The following is an 18,031-nucleotide window of genomic DNA, read 5'->3' on the forward strand; positions in this document are numbered from 1 at the left end:
ATTTTCTAATTTAATATTTTAATTCATTATATAATTTATTATATAATTTAATTAATACTATAATTTATTACGTTTTAAATACTTTAATTGTATTAATAATTATACATATTTGCACATTTTATAATGAAGATCTTACAATAAAAACATGAACAATCCCGTTTATAACACAAAAAATAGACTTTGCCTTGATTTGTTTACTTATGTCTTCTGTGATGTCCTCTCCATCAAGTTACTGTATTTATTTATTTTTTTTAATTTGATTCACTTGCAATGTTCAAATTAAACATTTCATTTCAGTTTGTTTTCTTGTAGCTCAAAAACAAAAGTTATGTTAAATTAGAAATAACAATCTTTGTTAAAAGCGTTCCCCTGAAAATTCCCCATCATTCCTCTCTTCTCAGATGGGATGCAGGGCCAAATCAAAGGTTTCCGTGGGCCAACTTTTGCCCGCAGGCCCTAGTTTGGGTATCTCTGCTGTAGACAATTGAAAAAACAAATATTGCTTAAGGGAACTAAAAATATTGTCCTTAAAATGGCTTTTAAAAAATTAAAAACTGCTTTATTCTAGACGAAATAAAACAAATAAGACTTTCTCCAGAAGAAAAAAATATTATCAGAAATACTGTGAAAATTTCCTTGCTCTGTTACACATCATTTGGGAAATATTTAAAAGAGAAATAAAATTCAAAGTGGGGCTAACTTTAGCTGTACCTTCACATTACTTTTCTTAAAAGGAAACTAAGTAACACATTTAGTTACTTTCTTGAAAAAGGTAACAAGATTGTAATAGATTTCCTTTAAAAGTAACTTTACCCAGCACTGATTAATTGTGCATTGTAGCGGTTCAGGTGGACTAGTGTATGATAAGGCTGATTTAGTTTGTCTGCATTGTATTATTTTTTCCACACTAACAGCATCACTAAACGAATAAAATGTGAGGCTGTAACTGATAATTAATGTCATATTATTCAAATATAGTATAAATGTGCATAATTAATGTTGGTTTGAGTGTTTAAAGATTAAAAGCTGCATAAGCCCTACAAACAGACGATAGATTAGATCTTACAGTATGTGTCTTCATTGACATTAGGTCATGCTCACAGGCTTGGCGTGTTGGTGGAAGTTCAGTGTGGGGCTTTCAATCTGCATATCACCGGTTGAAACCCACAAGGGGTGATTCATAAACTTCAAAGATACTGCAAAAATGTCACACTGTAAAATACCAATATGTGGTCGTTACCCCCCACAGAGTTATTTATTACCGTACAGTTAGTTTATGTAGCTCATTTTTTGTAAACTATGTATTTGATTCACCGATGTTGCATACTATTCATCCCGGTGTTGTTCTAAGTTTTATGCCCTTCTTTCTTTTTCAGACCATAAAAAAGATAAAAAAAAACAAAGTCCCGTGTTCATTAGTTCATACAGTATAATGGCAGTGAATTGTGATCAGCATCAAGCTTATAAATAAATGAATAAATAAATAAATAACTATGTCATTGAATGCTTTGGTGGGTCTAGTGGAAGAAAATATAATTAAACAGAAATTGAATGTACTGTTTAATGGTAATCCTGACTGTTGGTCTTCATGACTGTTCATGACTGTGCATTCATGAGACTCCATTCAGGTTAGTCCCTTAAACTCGCCCAGGAAAAACACACGAGTTGTGAGAAATCATGATTCATAAAACACAGCACAAAATACAATCCATGTGCCTTTTCTCTGATGTTATCTATCTGCTGTCTTCAATGCAAGTTATTATCTTCATCTGTCAACTGTCATTCTGACTGTAATCTGATCAACTGAGTTCCGGTTGACATGATCGTCTGCTCAGTCAAGAAATTACACACATTTTATTGGATCTTTAGGCTGGAGTCACGTTTTTATTCATCTCGATTTTATACAACTTGCATACTTTTTCAGCAATGTAAACTGCAGCACAAGCACAATTGAACACCATACAGTACATTCAATTTGAATCTTTGATTTTAACTTTTTTATTATTGTATAATATTGAACGCTGAAATATGCCACATGTTGCATGTCATCATTCTGTGACACTTTTGCATAATTTTTTTAAGTCAGCATGAAATCAGTTATACTCGAGCAATTCCATGCAAATGTCAATCTTGCCATGAAAAAAAAATTTGTTTTTAACCAAAATAGTGAATCTCTTTCTACGTTTTTTTTTTGTGTGTAGGCTTGTATTTCACAGTGCTGTAAAAATACTCATAAATGTCTTTATCAATGTTTTCAATTAATTATGACATCCGTCACATCCGTAACAAAGCTTTTTCCTCATAAATGCAAAAATGTCAATCAAAATAAAATAATAACAATAATTACAATAATAAAATCAATATTTTTTGTTCTGTAGAGAGCCGACTCTTATCCTATTGATTAGCATTGTTTCATTTGGGTTGTGCAGTTTGATACACAGAATATCTATAAAGTATGTTGTATAGTCTACATACTTTTTTGGTCACGTCCATAACGCATGTTTATTTTCCTTATTTTAAATATAAAATATGTTTAGAGATTGATATTTTTCTGATCTCTTAACTCTGGTTAGTAGTTTTGGAAAATATAAACAGATGTTTCAGAATAATGTTAACATATACTTTCTATGTAAATTTATGTTTTGCGTTTTTTACTGCAAACGGTCACATCCATAACGCTGGAATTGCTGACTCTTCTTATTTTTATATGCTGTTATAAACGATGTATCTGTGCACTTCATTCATTTGTTAAAAATAATTTATCCTTACAATCTTTAATCAAATACATAACCCTACCTTTCCCCTCGAAATGATGTTTCTTCCCTTCTGGTCACATGGAATGCCTTTAGGGCGGGGCTATCAGGCTGTGTCTCCTTTCAGCTCTTCTTTTATCCATTCGCCAGTTTTCCTCCTTTTTGTTAGCTACACCCATCTTCCAGCAATCCAATCGGTTCCTAAATAATAAAATCATGACTGCCCAACATTTAAAAAACATATATATTTTATGACAATTTCTGGATGTACACTACCGGTCAAAAGTTTTGGGTGAGTTTTTTATTTTCTTGTTTTTTTTTTTTATAGAAAGTTATTCTGTTCATCAGGACGGCATTTATTAAATGTAAGAAACTGTTCAGTATTTATTACAATTTTAAATAACTGCTTTCTAACTGTAGTTACAAATGAAATTATTACTCCAGTCATTATTGCTTGTATTACTATTAATAATAATAATATGAATAATACTAATAATAATTAATATTAGAGTGATTTCTGAAGGATCATGTGACTGTAAAGACTTGAGTAATGACGCTTAAAATTCATTTAGAAATCATTTAAAAAGCTTACTGACCTTAAACTTTTACCCAATAGTGTACATCATGGGATCTTCACATCCATTTCACACCAACTTTAAAGCTTAATGCTGGCCACTATATTAATTACCTTTATTAAGTGGCAGATTTTTAAAATTATATTTATTTATTTTAATTTCTTTGTTGTTGCACAAAATTTAAATAAGGCAAATAGCATGAACACCAGTGTGAGTAAATGTTTTTAGGAAAGGTGTCCAATATTTATTCTTCCGGTTACTTAAATATGGCCAGTAGGTGGAGACAAGTGAACTGTCTTTGTGAGTGACTACACTGAATCATTTTTTCAACATATTTGTATAAAGCACCGATTAATGCAGCACTAAATCATCACTTGTCCTGACATGCAGTCTTATAGTGTCAGTCAGATTTATTCTAGTTGGCTGTAAAAAAAAATATGTAAAGGGATAGTTCACTCAAAATTGAAAACTCCACCATCATTTACTCACCCTTCACTTGCTTCAAACCTTTATGAGTTTCTTTCTTCTGTTAAACACAAAAGAAGAAATGTTGAAGCAAGGAGGAAACCTGTATTTTTGACATTCATATTATTTGTGTTTCCTATACTATGGAAGTCAGTGCTTAATGGTTTTCAAGGTTTTTCAAAAAAAAATGTCACATTTAAAAGAAGAAAATCATAAAGAAACAGTGACTACATGTTCATTTTGGGCGGTTAGATCACGTTAACTGTTAGGAGACATCACAAAATCTTGCCGTCTAAGTTTAAAATCTGTTTGGACACAGTTTTGATGTAGTAAAATATATTGATTTATTTCTTTAAAAATGAGCACGTGAAGCACATTCACCAAAAAAGATGACAAACTAAAACAAGCTATTAAAAAAAAAAGGTTTACATGATGTTTTAGTAGTCATGAAGATAGATTTTTTACATTCTCCACTGGATGTCAATGTTTTAACTGTATGATTTGGTTTGCCATAATTGAATAATTTTTTATTATTATGATTTGATGTTTAAAAATCATTAAACAAATGAGTAATGAGTTAATCTAGCAGACCTTTTAAAAGATCTAATATCTAGCCGTGCCACGCTGAGGTTAATAGTTTGACGTGTTTTCCTGTTTCTCATGTCGCACTTTCTTACATTAAAGCTTTCTGGTTTGGTAACTCACCTTCCTGTATGAACAGATACTCAGACTGAGTGAGACAGAAGGTGGATGAAATCAAAGTTGACATGAAGCAGAGCTGGAAAAATTCATCTTTTCATCCATTTGTAAGTCTATGAATTCAAATTTGAAACTGAACATCATCTCAGCATGATTCTGTCAACACTGTTTCTGGATTTGGTAAGTCCTCTTTTTTTTTCTGCCAGCGTTGTTGTCTTTCAGTACAGTTTTCAGTTTCAGCTGTTATTTCTGTTGAGAATTCCCAATGTGTAATCAAAATGACTGTATATAACCACCAATTTAGCTGTAAATAAACTATGCAATCTAAAATAATGATAGACTGTTGCTATGTGATGTACTTTATGAAACATGGGCAAATATGTATTCCACTATAAAATGTTCCAGAAAATGAATATGTTGATGTTGTCTATTTTAAAAACTATTGATAACATGTTTTAATATTTAAATTATAGTATAATATTATTATTATGACGATTATTAACATTTATTTGCAGAAAACGAGTCATCATAAGTCATTTAAATTATTTCCGCAGATGTAAAACTATCTTTTCAGAGCTTGAATGTTTCAAAAAGATGTGTTTAAAATATTTAACGTGTATATTTGCATATTTTCCCCCAATATTTAAAGTCTAAAAACACATTTTATACATGTGTATTTTCATGTTCTGTAAATAAATCCTCGAAATTTTGATTTATGTGAAATTTTAAAGACAATTCATAAAATAAAATTATAATAGATTACATTTTTAAATATTGGTTCATTAGTTAATGTGTTTACTAACATGAACTCAGTATGAACTATCTCAAACAGCATTTATTAACCATAGTTTAACATTTACTAATGCATTATTAACATCCAAAGTTATTGCTTGTTACATTAGTTGATGCACCATGAGTTCACAAGAACTAACAGCAACTTAATTTTCACTTACGAACTTTGGCAAAGATTTATAAATACTATAATAAATGTATTGTTTATTGGTTGTTTGTGTCAGTAAATGTATTAAATGACATTAATGAACCATTACTTTAAACTGTTATCCAAAAAGAAACATTTTACTCAAAACAGGTATCTAGTAATGACTTCTTTTTGCATATAATAGATTAGATGAGAGTTCATAAAGCGTTTTTTTATTTTCTTTTGTTTTATTTTTAATAAGAAGGTTTTTTTAAACTGTCTGCAAACATTTTATAGAGATTGTCGATGAAAAATGACAGTGGTGAAATATTAGTTTTCATTTTTGTTCCCTAGGTTAAATGACAAAATAATATGACATCTTTTAGTTAATTAAATCATAAAATCAACACAATTATTTAAACAATGCCTCAGATTAAAATGTAATATGTTGATAAATGTAAATTTATGTTTTTCTGGTATTGTATTTTTATTTATTATTTTCATTTTTTTTGTATTTTGTGATTTGTTATGTTTTTGAATTCGGACTAAGAGTCTAAAATAAAGGGAATAATACTAATAATATTCCCAGATTTACTAAAACGTAATATGTACTAAAATGTAGTGTTGTAATAAATATATATAGATGTTTTTAAGGTATTATATGTTTTTTATTTGTTATTTTGAGATTAGTTATGTTTTTGGATGTGGACTAAGAGTCTGAAATAAAGGGAATAATACTAATAATATTCTCAGATTTACTAAAACATCACTTTTTTTCATAGGAGATATGCATTAACACCTTCAATATATTAAACTATGTATCTAATATGTAACATAGTTTCTAATATGTTACCTTATAAATTGTATGTTGTTTCATTTGAATGCAGTTGAATGCAGCAATATTGTTTTTATTGCAGGTATTTATTCAATTTATAGCCTCCCAAAGTATACGGACTAACTTGACAGATGGAAAGTGTACAGCAGGTAAACACATGAATACAAAAAAACCTAAAAGTAAAACATACAATAAAAGACAAACATTCACCTGACCGAGCAAATCTAATACATTTTATAAAAGACTAAACAAATACATCAAGTTTTACCTCATTTTTTGCAGGATTTTACAAAAGTGGTGAGGAATGCATAAGTTGTGAGAGTGAACACTACATGGACAAGACAAACAGATGGAACAAATGTAAAGAATGCTATAGACCTTGTGATGAGATAAGTAAGAAAAACATCTAAATACATTAAAAGAACTGTAACGAGATCTGAATGTATTGTCTGAATAGAAGACTCTGACAGATATACTTTTACAGATCATGAAGTGGAAGAGAAAAACTGCACATCAACACAGGACAGGGTCTGCGTCTGTAAATCTGAGTTTATCAAAGACGGTGTTTTCTGTAAACCTAACCCAAACATCAGCGTATGTAAGTACCTTTAAAGGAAATGTACATACACAAACAGAATTGAAATGAAATACGCTGAGCATCCTGTGGCTAGGCAACTGATGTAATACTCATTTTACTGTTCATTCTATTGTCACTCAGCTTTGAACCCGCAAACGACTATTAAAACCTCACCAGTAGATTGTGGAAGTGGCTTTTTTCGGGATGGTAGAGAATGCAAAAGCTGTCTGAAGTATGTTATTTAATATTAACATTTTTAATTAATATTTGTTTTGTTATGGTTTGAAAGGTGATGCATTTTGTTTTCTATTTGTTCAAACTAAATTTTTTGAGGGACAACTTAATTGTTTTATGTTCAATCCACATTGATTTGTAAAAACTAATAAGTTCACTTCAACATTTACTTGATTGTGTACATTATTTGTGAAAAATAAGGATTTTTGGGTGTTTTGGTTTGATTATTCAAGGCTTTAATATGTAGGTTAATAGGTTGTGGTTTTCCTGTTTCAGCATCAGAAGTTCCTGCACTTGCGATACTATTTGCTCAGGATATTAGCACTGAAACACAATTTCAGTCATCAGCATGCTAAAAAATAGAACAATAATAATAGCAATATTTATTATGAAGCTTATGAAATACTTATTTGGTAAATACTAATATATAAGTAGTTCTTCATTTATCATGAAAGTGACTGTAAATGTGACGTCTAAATGCACCCTTGTTTATAATCATTTGTTTCAGGGTCAAATGCAAAAACGAGTCCTGTAAATCATTTTGTTCCACCATCGATAAAGAAGGTATCACAACAACATAACATGCAGAATCACACATATAGAAGTTGTGTTGTTTTTAATGTTTTAATTGTCCCTTTCCACAGGTTTACCTGAGACTCTGTTGCTGGTGTTTCTGATCATTGTGGCTTTTTTGGGTAGTCTTATCTGTCTCTTTCTCATCTGGTTCGGTAGACGCTTTTGCAGGGAAACCAAAAACTGTCCAAACTCTCAAAATCGATCAGGTTTGTTTATATTCACATGCACTTGATTTGAATTCATTTAAGGTTTTAATGGAGTTTTCATGTATTACATACAGAGTTTAACATAAATTTGTTCACTTAAAGGGGTTATGTGTGGAATACAGAAGATTATTTCAGTATTAGCCACTCTGGTTTTTGAGGGTGCTCGTAACTGTTCTACACTTTTGATTGTCTTGCAAATATACTTTAGAGGTTAATCTCAGACAGCCAAGGAAGTCAGAGATGGTCTCTCTTTTTTAAATTGGTTGTTCACACATTGGCAATAACATTCATTCACTTATTAATTCGTTTTCCTTCGACTTAGAGCCCTGCACAGGCCTTAAATCTAAGCTCTAGCCCGGCCCTGGCCCGAAACGCACAGGCTGTAGCCCTGCCATTGTACAACAGCTTATCAACATTTTTGGCCCGAGTCTGACCCGAAGCCTGTCTTTTTTCAACCAAACAGAAAAAAATTCTCTCCAAGTACCACCATAATGAGCAGTATTGAAATACAGTAGTGTAGTGTGCCCAGTAAAGAAGCTACAGCTCTGTACAGTTCAAAAACATGGCAGATTAATTCCTATTATTAAGAATATTTATTATTATTATTAGCCACTTCATACATAAAAAAATAGTTTTTACATTAACACTGTACTGTGCTTATATGTAAAACAAACAAACAAAATAAAACGTCAACGTTTAAATTGAAATGTGCTTTTAAAAGTTAAAAATGGTAGGCTCCTGTACTTAAACGTAAAGTATTAACATATTGTTGCTTGGACCTCATAAATATAGGCTATATGTCATCACATGTACAAATGACATATTTGATTCCTCCATGTGCCACTAGAAGGAAGCCCAGGTACCACTAGTGGTACAGGTACCACAGTTTGAGAACCACTGACCTAGTGTTTTTCACAGTTTTAAGTTCACCATTGGCAATTTTTCTCTTTATGTTCTCCATTGCATGTGGATGCAAATCTCTTTGCAAAAGGCATCACTGGTGGTTCTGGACCGCATGCATTAGATCTCATCAAACTTTATTTTAAAATTTTTTTCCAAAGCAGGCTTGACGCCCGATATGTGTGCTAGCCATGAAGTGTAAATTGGCCCAAAGAACGGCCCTATGGGCATAGAAAAGTCGGGCCCCGAAAGGCTCGGGCTCAAATGCAGGGCTCTACTTCGTCCCTTAGTGCCTTATTTATCTACTTCGTCTATTAGTCCCTTATTTATCAGGGGTCACCACAATAGAATGGATTGCTAACTATTCCAGCATATTCAGCGGATGCCCTTCCAGCCGCAACCCAGTACTGCAAAACACACGCATTCACACACATACACTGCAGCCAGTTTAGTTTATTCAATTCATCCACATCGCATGTCTTTGGACTGTGGGGAAAACTTGAGCACCCGGAGGAAAACCACATGAACACGGGGAGATCATGCAAACTACACACAGAAATGCCAACCGGCGACCTTTTTGCTGTGAGGCAACAGTGCTAACCACCAAGCCACCGTGCCGCCCCTTGGCAATAACAGTCTGATTAATACATGATAAAGTGTATAGCCCCTTTAAATCAAACATTTTAGTAAGTTTAAATTTTATAATATTCAGGATAAAAATTCTAAATAAAGTCTTTGTTTCAGCAGATCAACCCAGTGATGTAATCAACATTCACATACCAATGGTTTGTATTTATTTTTTATCTAACAATCTTCTGTTATAGAATGCTCTTACAAGGTGGAAATGATGAGGGGATGTTTTTCCCCATGTTCTTTCTTTCATTTTAAGTGACAGACGTCACCATGATATTTTTTTGTCCCTAAAGGGAAGAAATGTCTCAGCCCGTACCGAAACCACTATCAAAAGCTTACCCGGGACCAGCTGCCCACACAACATCTTCAGTGGAGATTTACACAGCATCATGACCCCCCTGATAGCACAAGGAAACCCAAAATGTAATTATCTAAAATATTGCAAAAACAAGGAGTAGGTGTGGTTTTTTTTATCATTTGAATCTTGTAGTTGCTTTTCTAAACAATTTTTCATTAGCTCTGTGACTTATCCATTTTGCTAATCATGTAGGCGTATGTAAATTTGTACGCTAAGCCTGGAAGCTAGGTGACCACAATCAAAAAAAAACTTCTGAGAACCGTCTAATCAGATCATAATTTCTAACAACTTGCACACTTTTAAGTTACTTTCTCAGTGTGAGGTAGGTGTCTGTCTTAAAGCTTCAGGCTAAAAGTGCTGATTAGATTATGCATTATTTTAATATGATTCAAGAGAATAAAAAAAGGTAAGTTTCTTCGTTTTGATATTTTAAATTAATCTTTTATTTACTAGGCATACATAAAAAACAAACCCTGAATGAAACAACTACAGTTAAACGTTCTCCTTGGAATACTTGATTCTGATTGGTCAGTTGATGCTTGATTCTGATTGGTCACTGAATGAGCGCACACACCCAGGACTGCTTTCTTTTTTATCCCATTATTAACTTGCATAATTTGATAAAAATCAACAGGTTTTTTTTCTCATTTTGTAGTTATCAAAAAAGTACAAATCAAAGGTTTGAAAAATGGAAAAATTAAATATGTTAAGATTTCTTAATCTACAAAAAAAAATCACAAACTTGTGTGAATAGAAATAAAGCTCTCATCCTTCTAGTATGATATTCCTCTTAGTATGATATATGATCTATATTTGTTATTTGCAGCAAAAATCTGACATCTTTTTAATCTCATACTGTTTATCATCTCATGCATCTTTAGGACTAGCTAGGTGGTTAGGACCAAAGTCACAAAAGAAAACCTGTGACATTTGATGATGTCAGCATAGACATTTTGTCAGTGCATCAGCAAACAGCCAAGGAAAGTGCCGTATTTAAGTTATATTTGCATGTGATGCAATGGTACATTGGGATACATCCATACAAACCTTATGTTTATTAATGAAGGATGGCATTAGTATATTGGTATGTACAAAATTGTTCAAATTGACACCAAAACTGTAGCCGTGTCCCAAATAATATACTATGTACTCAGTCACCTTTTTATTAAATTAAGTGAAGTTTATTAATAAACTTATTTCGAGAGGATCACGTGCTTACGATTGACCATGGCTGGTCCTGCATTAGCTAACACATGATTCGCCAGTCAGATTCTTACCTCCGTTATCTTCGTCTTGAAGAATCCCCTCTTCCACCCTTACTCCTCCTCCCTTTTAATAGATCGGGCGGCACGGCGGTCCAGTGGTTAGCACTGTTGCCTCACAGCAAGAATGTCACTGGTTCAAGTCCTTACTAGGCCAGTCAACGTTTCTGTGTGGAGTTTACAAGTTCTCCCGGTGCTCATGTAGGTTTCCTCCGGGTTCCTCCCAAAGTCCAAAGACATGCGACATAAGTGAATTGACTAAACCAAATTAGCACCATAGATGAGCTCTTAGCCAGCAGTATATATTTCAGTATACCTTTCCTGGGACAGCATGCCAAACATGATTTATAATCAATCATTAGCTAAGTGTGAGATCTTGAAAGCTGCTATAAAGTGAATGAACGTTTTTTATGAAATACTCATTTCCAAAATGCATTTTTCTTTTTTTGGAATTTTTAGTGTGAACACACTACTTCCAGTATTTATTCTTAAAAATGGCACCAAATAGTGCATATGTACACAAAATGGGACTTATCATGAGTGTCGACACAATCAAAATGCTTGTTCCTTAGCGGAAGATAATACACAGGCAAAATTATTAAATATCTTCAGTTCAAAACAAAATTGTAAATCTTAATGTTCATCATTATGGGTGTAATATGTCATTATGTTGAAATACTAGAAAATAATTGCCGTGTATTATTTTCAAATAATGCACTGGACAGGAGTAAATTATTTCATTTATACTATGCTTGCGATACCTATTTAAAGACCTTTCTTAGTTTCAGTCCTCCAACTTCTCCCGTGTGAAGGATTAGTTTCTTGCGCATCTCTTCCAAAACCTCTGTCGAGTTCCAGAACATCATTTTAGAACCAACAATGGTCCTGATAAATAAATCCGTTATTGTATTAATATAGTTAAGCGAGAGATTGTGATTAAGCGGGTATGAAACTTTCTGGCCTTTCATTGTAGATTAATTCAGTTATGAAGAGTATATTTGTTTGTTTGTTTGTTTGATTTGTATAGTTTTGATTTAGATTATTGGTTGTTGTAGCCTGTAGTAATTTGAAAAAGAAAAAAAGGCAACCAGTCTGCATAGTGAAATGAAGCTTTAATGCATTCAAGACCTGCAGGGAACTACTTTAGCTCTGTGTTTTCCTAAAAATAATCACATTTTAGTTAATAATTGCAGTTTTGACAGCTTAATTGTTTTATGTTCAATCCACTTAAATTTGTAAAAACAATCCAGATAACTTAATTGGTTAATTGGACAACCTGAAGGAATTGTGAGGAACTCAGCATATTTTTACAGTGTATAATCAGCTAGCACTGATAGAACTCTGTACATGCTTACCTCAGATTATAAGCAGTCAACAGGAGATTTAAAGGGATAGTTTACTCAAAAATGAAAACTTACTTACTGTTTACTCTCCCTCCAATGGTTCCGAATCTTCATGATTTTCTTTCGGTTTTTTGTATGAACTATCCCTGCTTTAACCTTGCAGCTTGGGGTTTCTCAACCTTTCACATACAAAACCTCCATATCTAAAGGCCACATCTCCTTTTGTTTCCGCAGTGATGCAGGTTTTGCAGAAGGAGTCGTGGCCGGCACCTGTACTCTACACTGTCATTAGAGAGATTCCAGTGTTGCGCTGGAAAGAGTTTTTGAGGCTGCTTTCTGTGTCGGATGATCAGATGGAGCGGATCGAACTGGAGGCAGGCCCGTCCTATCTGGAAAAGCAGTACCTGATGTTACGTCTGTGGAGTCAGAGCAGCGGAGCCAAAATGGAGAACATCTATTCAACATTACACTACATGAACCTGTCAGGCTGCGCACAAGAACTGCAAGAAAAGCTGGAGCAATTGCAAGCGTGAAAGCCGCCTCATCTTGACTCCATCTTCTTGAGTGAGATGCAGATGGATTTCACAACCTCTGCCTTCTGTAATTTTAGCAGGAAATGCGTTGTTCTTCCACTGATAATTACAACCAAAAGCTGCACAATGTGGCATCACTATTTTGGTTTTGGTAGCCACACACTGCACACCTAAAAAATGCACTAGCATAGTTTAAGATCATCATGTGTCGTCTATTAAATATTTCAGTAATAACCATCATTATTTTAAACCTTACTAGTCTTAATACCAGCGTTCTTTCTAAGCTCATCATCACATAGCTGTTGATTATAAACCTCATTTTCGGTCACATGAAGTGGCTTTGTGTCACAGTACTGTACAAGTGTTCATTTTTAAAGTTAATTCACAAATTTGAATGTGTGTGTGTGTGTGTGTGCGTGTGCGTGTGCGTGTGTGTGTGTGTGTGTGTGTGTGTACAGTTGAAGTTAGAATTTTAGCTCTCCTGAATTATTTCCCCCCTCATATATTTTTCCTCCAATTTCAGTTTAACGGAGAGATGTTTTTTTCAGCACATTTCTAATCATAATAGTTTTAATAACTCATTTAATAACTGTTTTTTTTTATCGTTGTCATGATGACAGTATTTGTTATTTAATATTAATTCCTTACATTTATATAGCACTTTCCTGGACACTCAAAGCACTTTACACATTTTTGGGGGGGGATCTCCTCAACCACCACCAGTGTGCAGCATCCACCTGGATGGCACGACGGCAGCCATATTGTGCCAGACCACACCCCAGCTGATTGGTGGAGAGGAGACAGCTTGATGAAGCCAATTATGATATGGCGATGGTTTGGACGCCATGATGGACAGAGACCAGTGGGCAAATTTGGCCAGGATCTTGGAATTAAACCCCTTCTTTTTCGAAGGACATGCTGGGATTTTTTTACGACCACAGAGAGTCAGGACCTCGGTATAACATCTCATTCGAAAAACAACGCACAATGAGTAGTATAAGCTGTGTCTCATTTCAGAGGCTGCATTCGAAGTGCGCTGCGTCATCGCGGCGCGACGAAGGCTGTCGCATTTCAAAAAAAATTGAAGGCTCCTTCAAATGCAGCCTCCAAATGCATCCTTCATTTCCCAGGTAATGAAGGACACAACCGGTGGATCCTTCGCAGCATTAAAAGTCGCAAGATTCATTTCGCGCTGATAATGGCTGGACGTTTTTAAAAGAAAACTCAGGATTAAATGTATGAATTAAGTTTATTACTTGGATATCTAAACACATGTTTAAAAACAAAGAGTATGACATGTCTTATACGAAAGAGTGATTTTATAAACCGTTTACATTTTTATGTGTACATGTATGGATCAATGGAAATATATTTCCTGCTGCTGTAAACCCTGTTTTGCCTTCAGATCGCTGAAAATAAGTTTTAAAATCACTTTGAAAAAAGTCATTACAAATTTTATCAGCGCTTATTATCAGCAGCTGTTACGATTGCCTGGTGACATGATCCGTCCTTTGTAGGCTAGAAACGCTCGTTTCAGCCTGTGTAGACTCCGAAGGACTCATCTCTGAAGTCTGCAGCCCTAAAATGAGACACAGCTAGAGTCCCCTTCACTATACTGGGGTGTTAGGGCCCACACAGACCATAGGTTGAGGGCCCCCTGCTGGTCTCCCTAACATCACTTCTGGCAGCGACCTAGCTTTCTCATGTGGTCTCACATCCAGATACTGACTAGGCGCAGCCCTGCTTTGCTTCAGTGGACCATGTAAGACCATGTAAGAGTTGCAGAGAGCTAGCTTTCGGCCAATATTTTACTAGATATTTTTCAAGATGGTAGTAATCAGCTTAAAGGGTAATTTAAAGGCTTAACTAAGTTAATTAGGTAAGTTAGGATATTTAGGCAAGTCATTGTATAACAGTGGTTTGTTCTGTAGACAGTTGAAAAAAATATATTGCTTAAGAGGGCTAATAATTTTGACCTTAAAATGGTTTTTAAAAAATTAAAAACTGCTTTTATTCTAGCCGAAATAAAACAAATAAGACTTTCTTCAGAAGAAAAAATATTATCAGACATGTTACTCCAGTTATATTATCAGACATATTACTCTGTTAAACATAATTTGGAAAATATTTGAAAAAGAAAAAAAAAATTCACAGGAGGGTGAATAATTTTGACTTCAACTGTATATATGTAGTATGTATGTGTATGAATGTATGTATGTGTATGAATGTATGTATGTGTATGTATGTATGTATGTATGTATGTATGTATGTATGTTTGTATACAGTAGTCATTTATTTTTATTTTCTGTCTTCTGTGCTTTTAACAGGAAAAGTTTAGTCCTTTTTTATCTTCTTATTTTCATACTTTTGTAATATTTTAATGTCTTATTTGCTAACGATTTTAAGCGCAATGTAAAATAAATGCACATCATTAATACAAACCCCGCTAATAAGACTTATATAAGGCTTAATGTAACAAAGTCGCTTACTGAAATATGCAGTAGAAAACCAATGAAATATTTGCTATTTTATACAAAATCCAAATTCATTTTGAACTACTTATAGGTTTAAAATCAGAGGTAAGAGTAAATCTTTCATTCGTTTTCTACTTTGTAATAACAAATATTTATTATTAAAGATTTCAGTATTGACCATCATTTAGGCCTACATTAAGCCATATAGTCTTAATACCTGGGCTTCTTTTAAGCTCATCACATAATTTCATAATTTATTATCTCTCACTTGAGGTTTAGTGTCACAGTACTGTACAAATGTTAATATTTAAAGTGTAATTGACTTAAATATACATAGATGAGTCCTCTGCACTGGTTTTCAGGGTAAATTATAGGTGCTTATATGTTTCATGCTAAAGTTCTCGGTTATATTGTACATGATTTTAATTACAACAGTACATATTTTGATATTTTCTTAATAAAATCATAATTGGTGAATGTTTGGAAAATGAATGGCTCAGATATTAAAAGCAGATGAATGGAAAGTGTGACAGTGAAAGTGTCCTCGCCGTGATGTTCTGACATTCAGTTTAGTAAGTGTCAGCGAATAGTTGCTGTGGCCTCTGAACTATACAAACGGAAATTCCCCTCCTGGCTTCTTTTGAACCACAGTGAAGATCAAAGGGGTTTTGACTTTCTTAATTTTGTTTTTCCTGACTTGTATACAACCATAACCTATTTGCTTTATGGTTTTGTCAGTTCTAAGAATTGAACAGTATGTTCTTTGGAAATGCAAAATGTCACCCCAAACTTGAAACCTCGGTGATTCCAAATTAAATTATTGTCATTACTAAATAATAATTGTAATTGAGCTGTGTATAAAAAATATAACCAAATTTAACTATTAATAAAGACTTTTAGAATTTCATAAATTGACAGTTTGCGGCACAAACTGGTTGCATAGCATATTTATTTTTGTTTTGGTATTGTCTAGCATTATGCAGTAAAACATCACAATTAACATTTAATAATACATTAGCAGCATGTCTGACGTATTTAGCGAATAGCTGGATAGTTTTGTTGTGTAGACTTCTTTAAAATGCTTTTAAAAAACTGTTTTCATTTTAAAATAATTTCATCCAGATGGTATTAAAGATTTTAAAAGTGCTGTTGTATTTAATTTTATTTTATTTTATTTTATTTTATTTTATTTTATTTTATTTTATTTTATTTTATTTTATTTTATTTTATTAAGTAGCCTACAATATATTTATTGGGAAATGTCACAGCGCTTGTCAGTATTACAATAATTTATTCATCATTTTACATTACTTAAAAGTTAAAAGTGGACCAACCAGTCTTTTTAAAATACATTCTCCTTGTGGTTATTATTGTGGTTAACCTTTTTTTGTACTTTATCAATTGTTGAAGTCCATACTTGACCTCAAGTTTATTGATTATTTGTCATTTTCTTTGATCCTTTTATTCTTTCACTCTGTTTGGGACAACTCCATTATAAAACAGAAACTAACATCTTGGGACATTGAAATGTACTAAAATCTAAAGTGTTTCATTAGTCCCAATTTAATTATTACATCTACTATTTTAAATAGTTTGCGTTTTTAATGTACACTACTGGTCAAAAGTTTGGGGTCAGTTTTGTTTTTTCATGTTTTTTTTAAGAAAATTATTCTGTTAATCAATTTTACATTTATTAAATGTAAAAAAAATGGTTAAATATTTAATAAAAAGTTAAATTGTATGTAGTTTCAAATGAAATTATTACTCCAGTCAATATTGCTTTTATTACTATTACATTAGCAACAACAACAACAGCAATAATAATAATATTAATAATCATCATCATCATAATAATAATAAAAGAGTGATTTCTGAAGAATCATGTGCAACTGGAGTTATGAAGCTGAAAATTCCTTTTTAAATCACAAGAATAAATGATTAAATTAAATTATAAACTACTTTTGAACAGTTATTTTATAGTGCAATAACGTTTCACAGTTTTACAATTTGTACTGTATTTGTGATTAAATAAACGGTGGAAAGTGGGTAGCACGTTCGCCTCACAGCAAGAAGGTCGCAGGTTCGACCCCGGCTGGGTCAGTTGGCGTTTCTGTGTGGAGTTTGCATGTTCTCCCCGTGTTGGCGTGGGTTTCCTCTGGGTGCGCTACAAGTGAATTGGGTAGGCTAAAGTGTCCATAGTGTATGTGTGTGAATGAGTGCGTGTGGTTGTTTCTCAGTGATGGTTTGCAGCTGGAAGGGCATCCACTGTGTAAAACATATGCTGGATAAGTTGGTGGTTCATTCCGCTGTGGCGACTCCAGATTAATAAAGGCACTAAGCTGAAAAGAAAAAGAATGAATGAATATAAATCTTACTGACCCCAAACTTTTCACCGGTAATGTATTTTGTTGCAGTTTTCAAGTTGTAGTTTTTGACAGTATGAAAGCATTTAAAAGTGCATTTGTAGAAGTTTTTTGTTTATATTAAGAAAACAGTATCTTCATAATATAAAATGTAATTTTTTATGAAGTTTTCTACAACGATTGTATAATTAAAAAAAATATTTTAAAGCATTTGTAAAAAAAACGTGATAATATATCTGAGTAATAACGTGATGATTTAGAAATGTAAAGGGTTTGACAAATATTCGTAGAGCACAGCATTGTTTGGTGAGTTGGTTTCCATAGCA

General features: G+C 33.0%; 1 protein-coding gene across 1 annotated transcript; it reads left to right on the forward strand.

Annotated features, from left to right (window-relative positions):
* Positions 1-4,518: 4,518 nt before the first annotated feature.
* si:ch211-112c15.8 (tumor necrosis factor receptor superfamily member 1A) lies at positions 4,519-15,013 on the forward strand. The gene is made up of 10 exons (XM_056449459.1): positions 4,519-4,672; positions 6,329-6,395; positions 6,529-6,639; positions 6,731-6,844; positions 6,965-7,055; positions 7,566-7,621; positions 7,702-7,839; positions 9,487-9,524; positions 9,666-9,795; positions 12,570-15,013. Exons 1-10 carry the CDS (start codon positions 4,643-4,645, stop codon positions 12,866-12,868), a joined length of 1,074 nt encoding a protein of 357 aa, XP_056305434.1. The 5' UTR covers positions 4,519-4,642; the 3' UTR covers positions 12,869-15,013.
* Positions 15,014-18,031: the final 3,018 nt, after the last annotated feature.

This window comes from Danio aesculapii, chromosome 23 (genome assembly GCF_903798145.1).
Source record: "Danio aesculapii chromosome 23, fDanAes4.1, whole genome shotgun sequence".
Classification (NCBI taxonomy): domain Eukaryota; kingdom Metazoa; phylum Chordata; class Actinopteri; order Cypriniformes; family Danionidae; genus Danio; species Danio aesculapii.

Coding starts and splice junctions, on each gene's coding strand:
- si:ch211-112c15.8 (XM_056449459.1), top strand. CDS start 4,643: ATGATTCTGTCAACACTGTTTCTGGATTTG. Junction 7,622..7,701: donor TTCCACCATCGATAAAGAAG/GTATCACAACAA, acceptor CCCTTTCCACAG/GTTTACCTGAGACTCTGTTG. Junction 7,840..9,486: donor AAACTCTCAAAATCGATCAG/GTTTGTTTATAT, acceptor TTGTTTCAGCAG/ATCAACCCAGTGATGTAATC.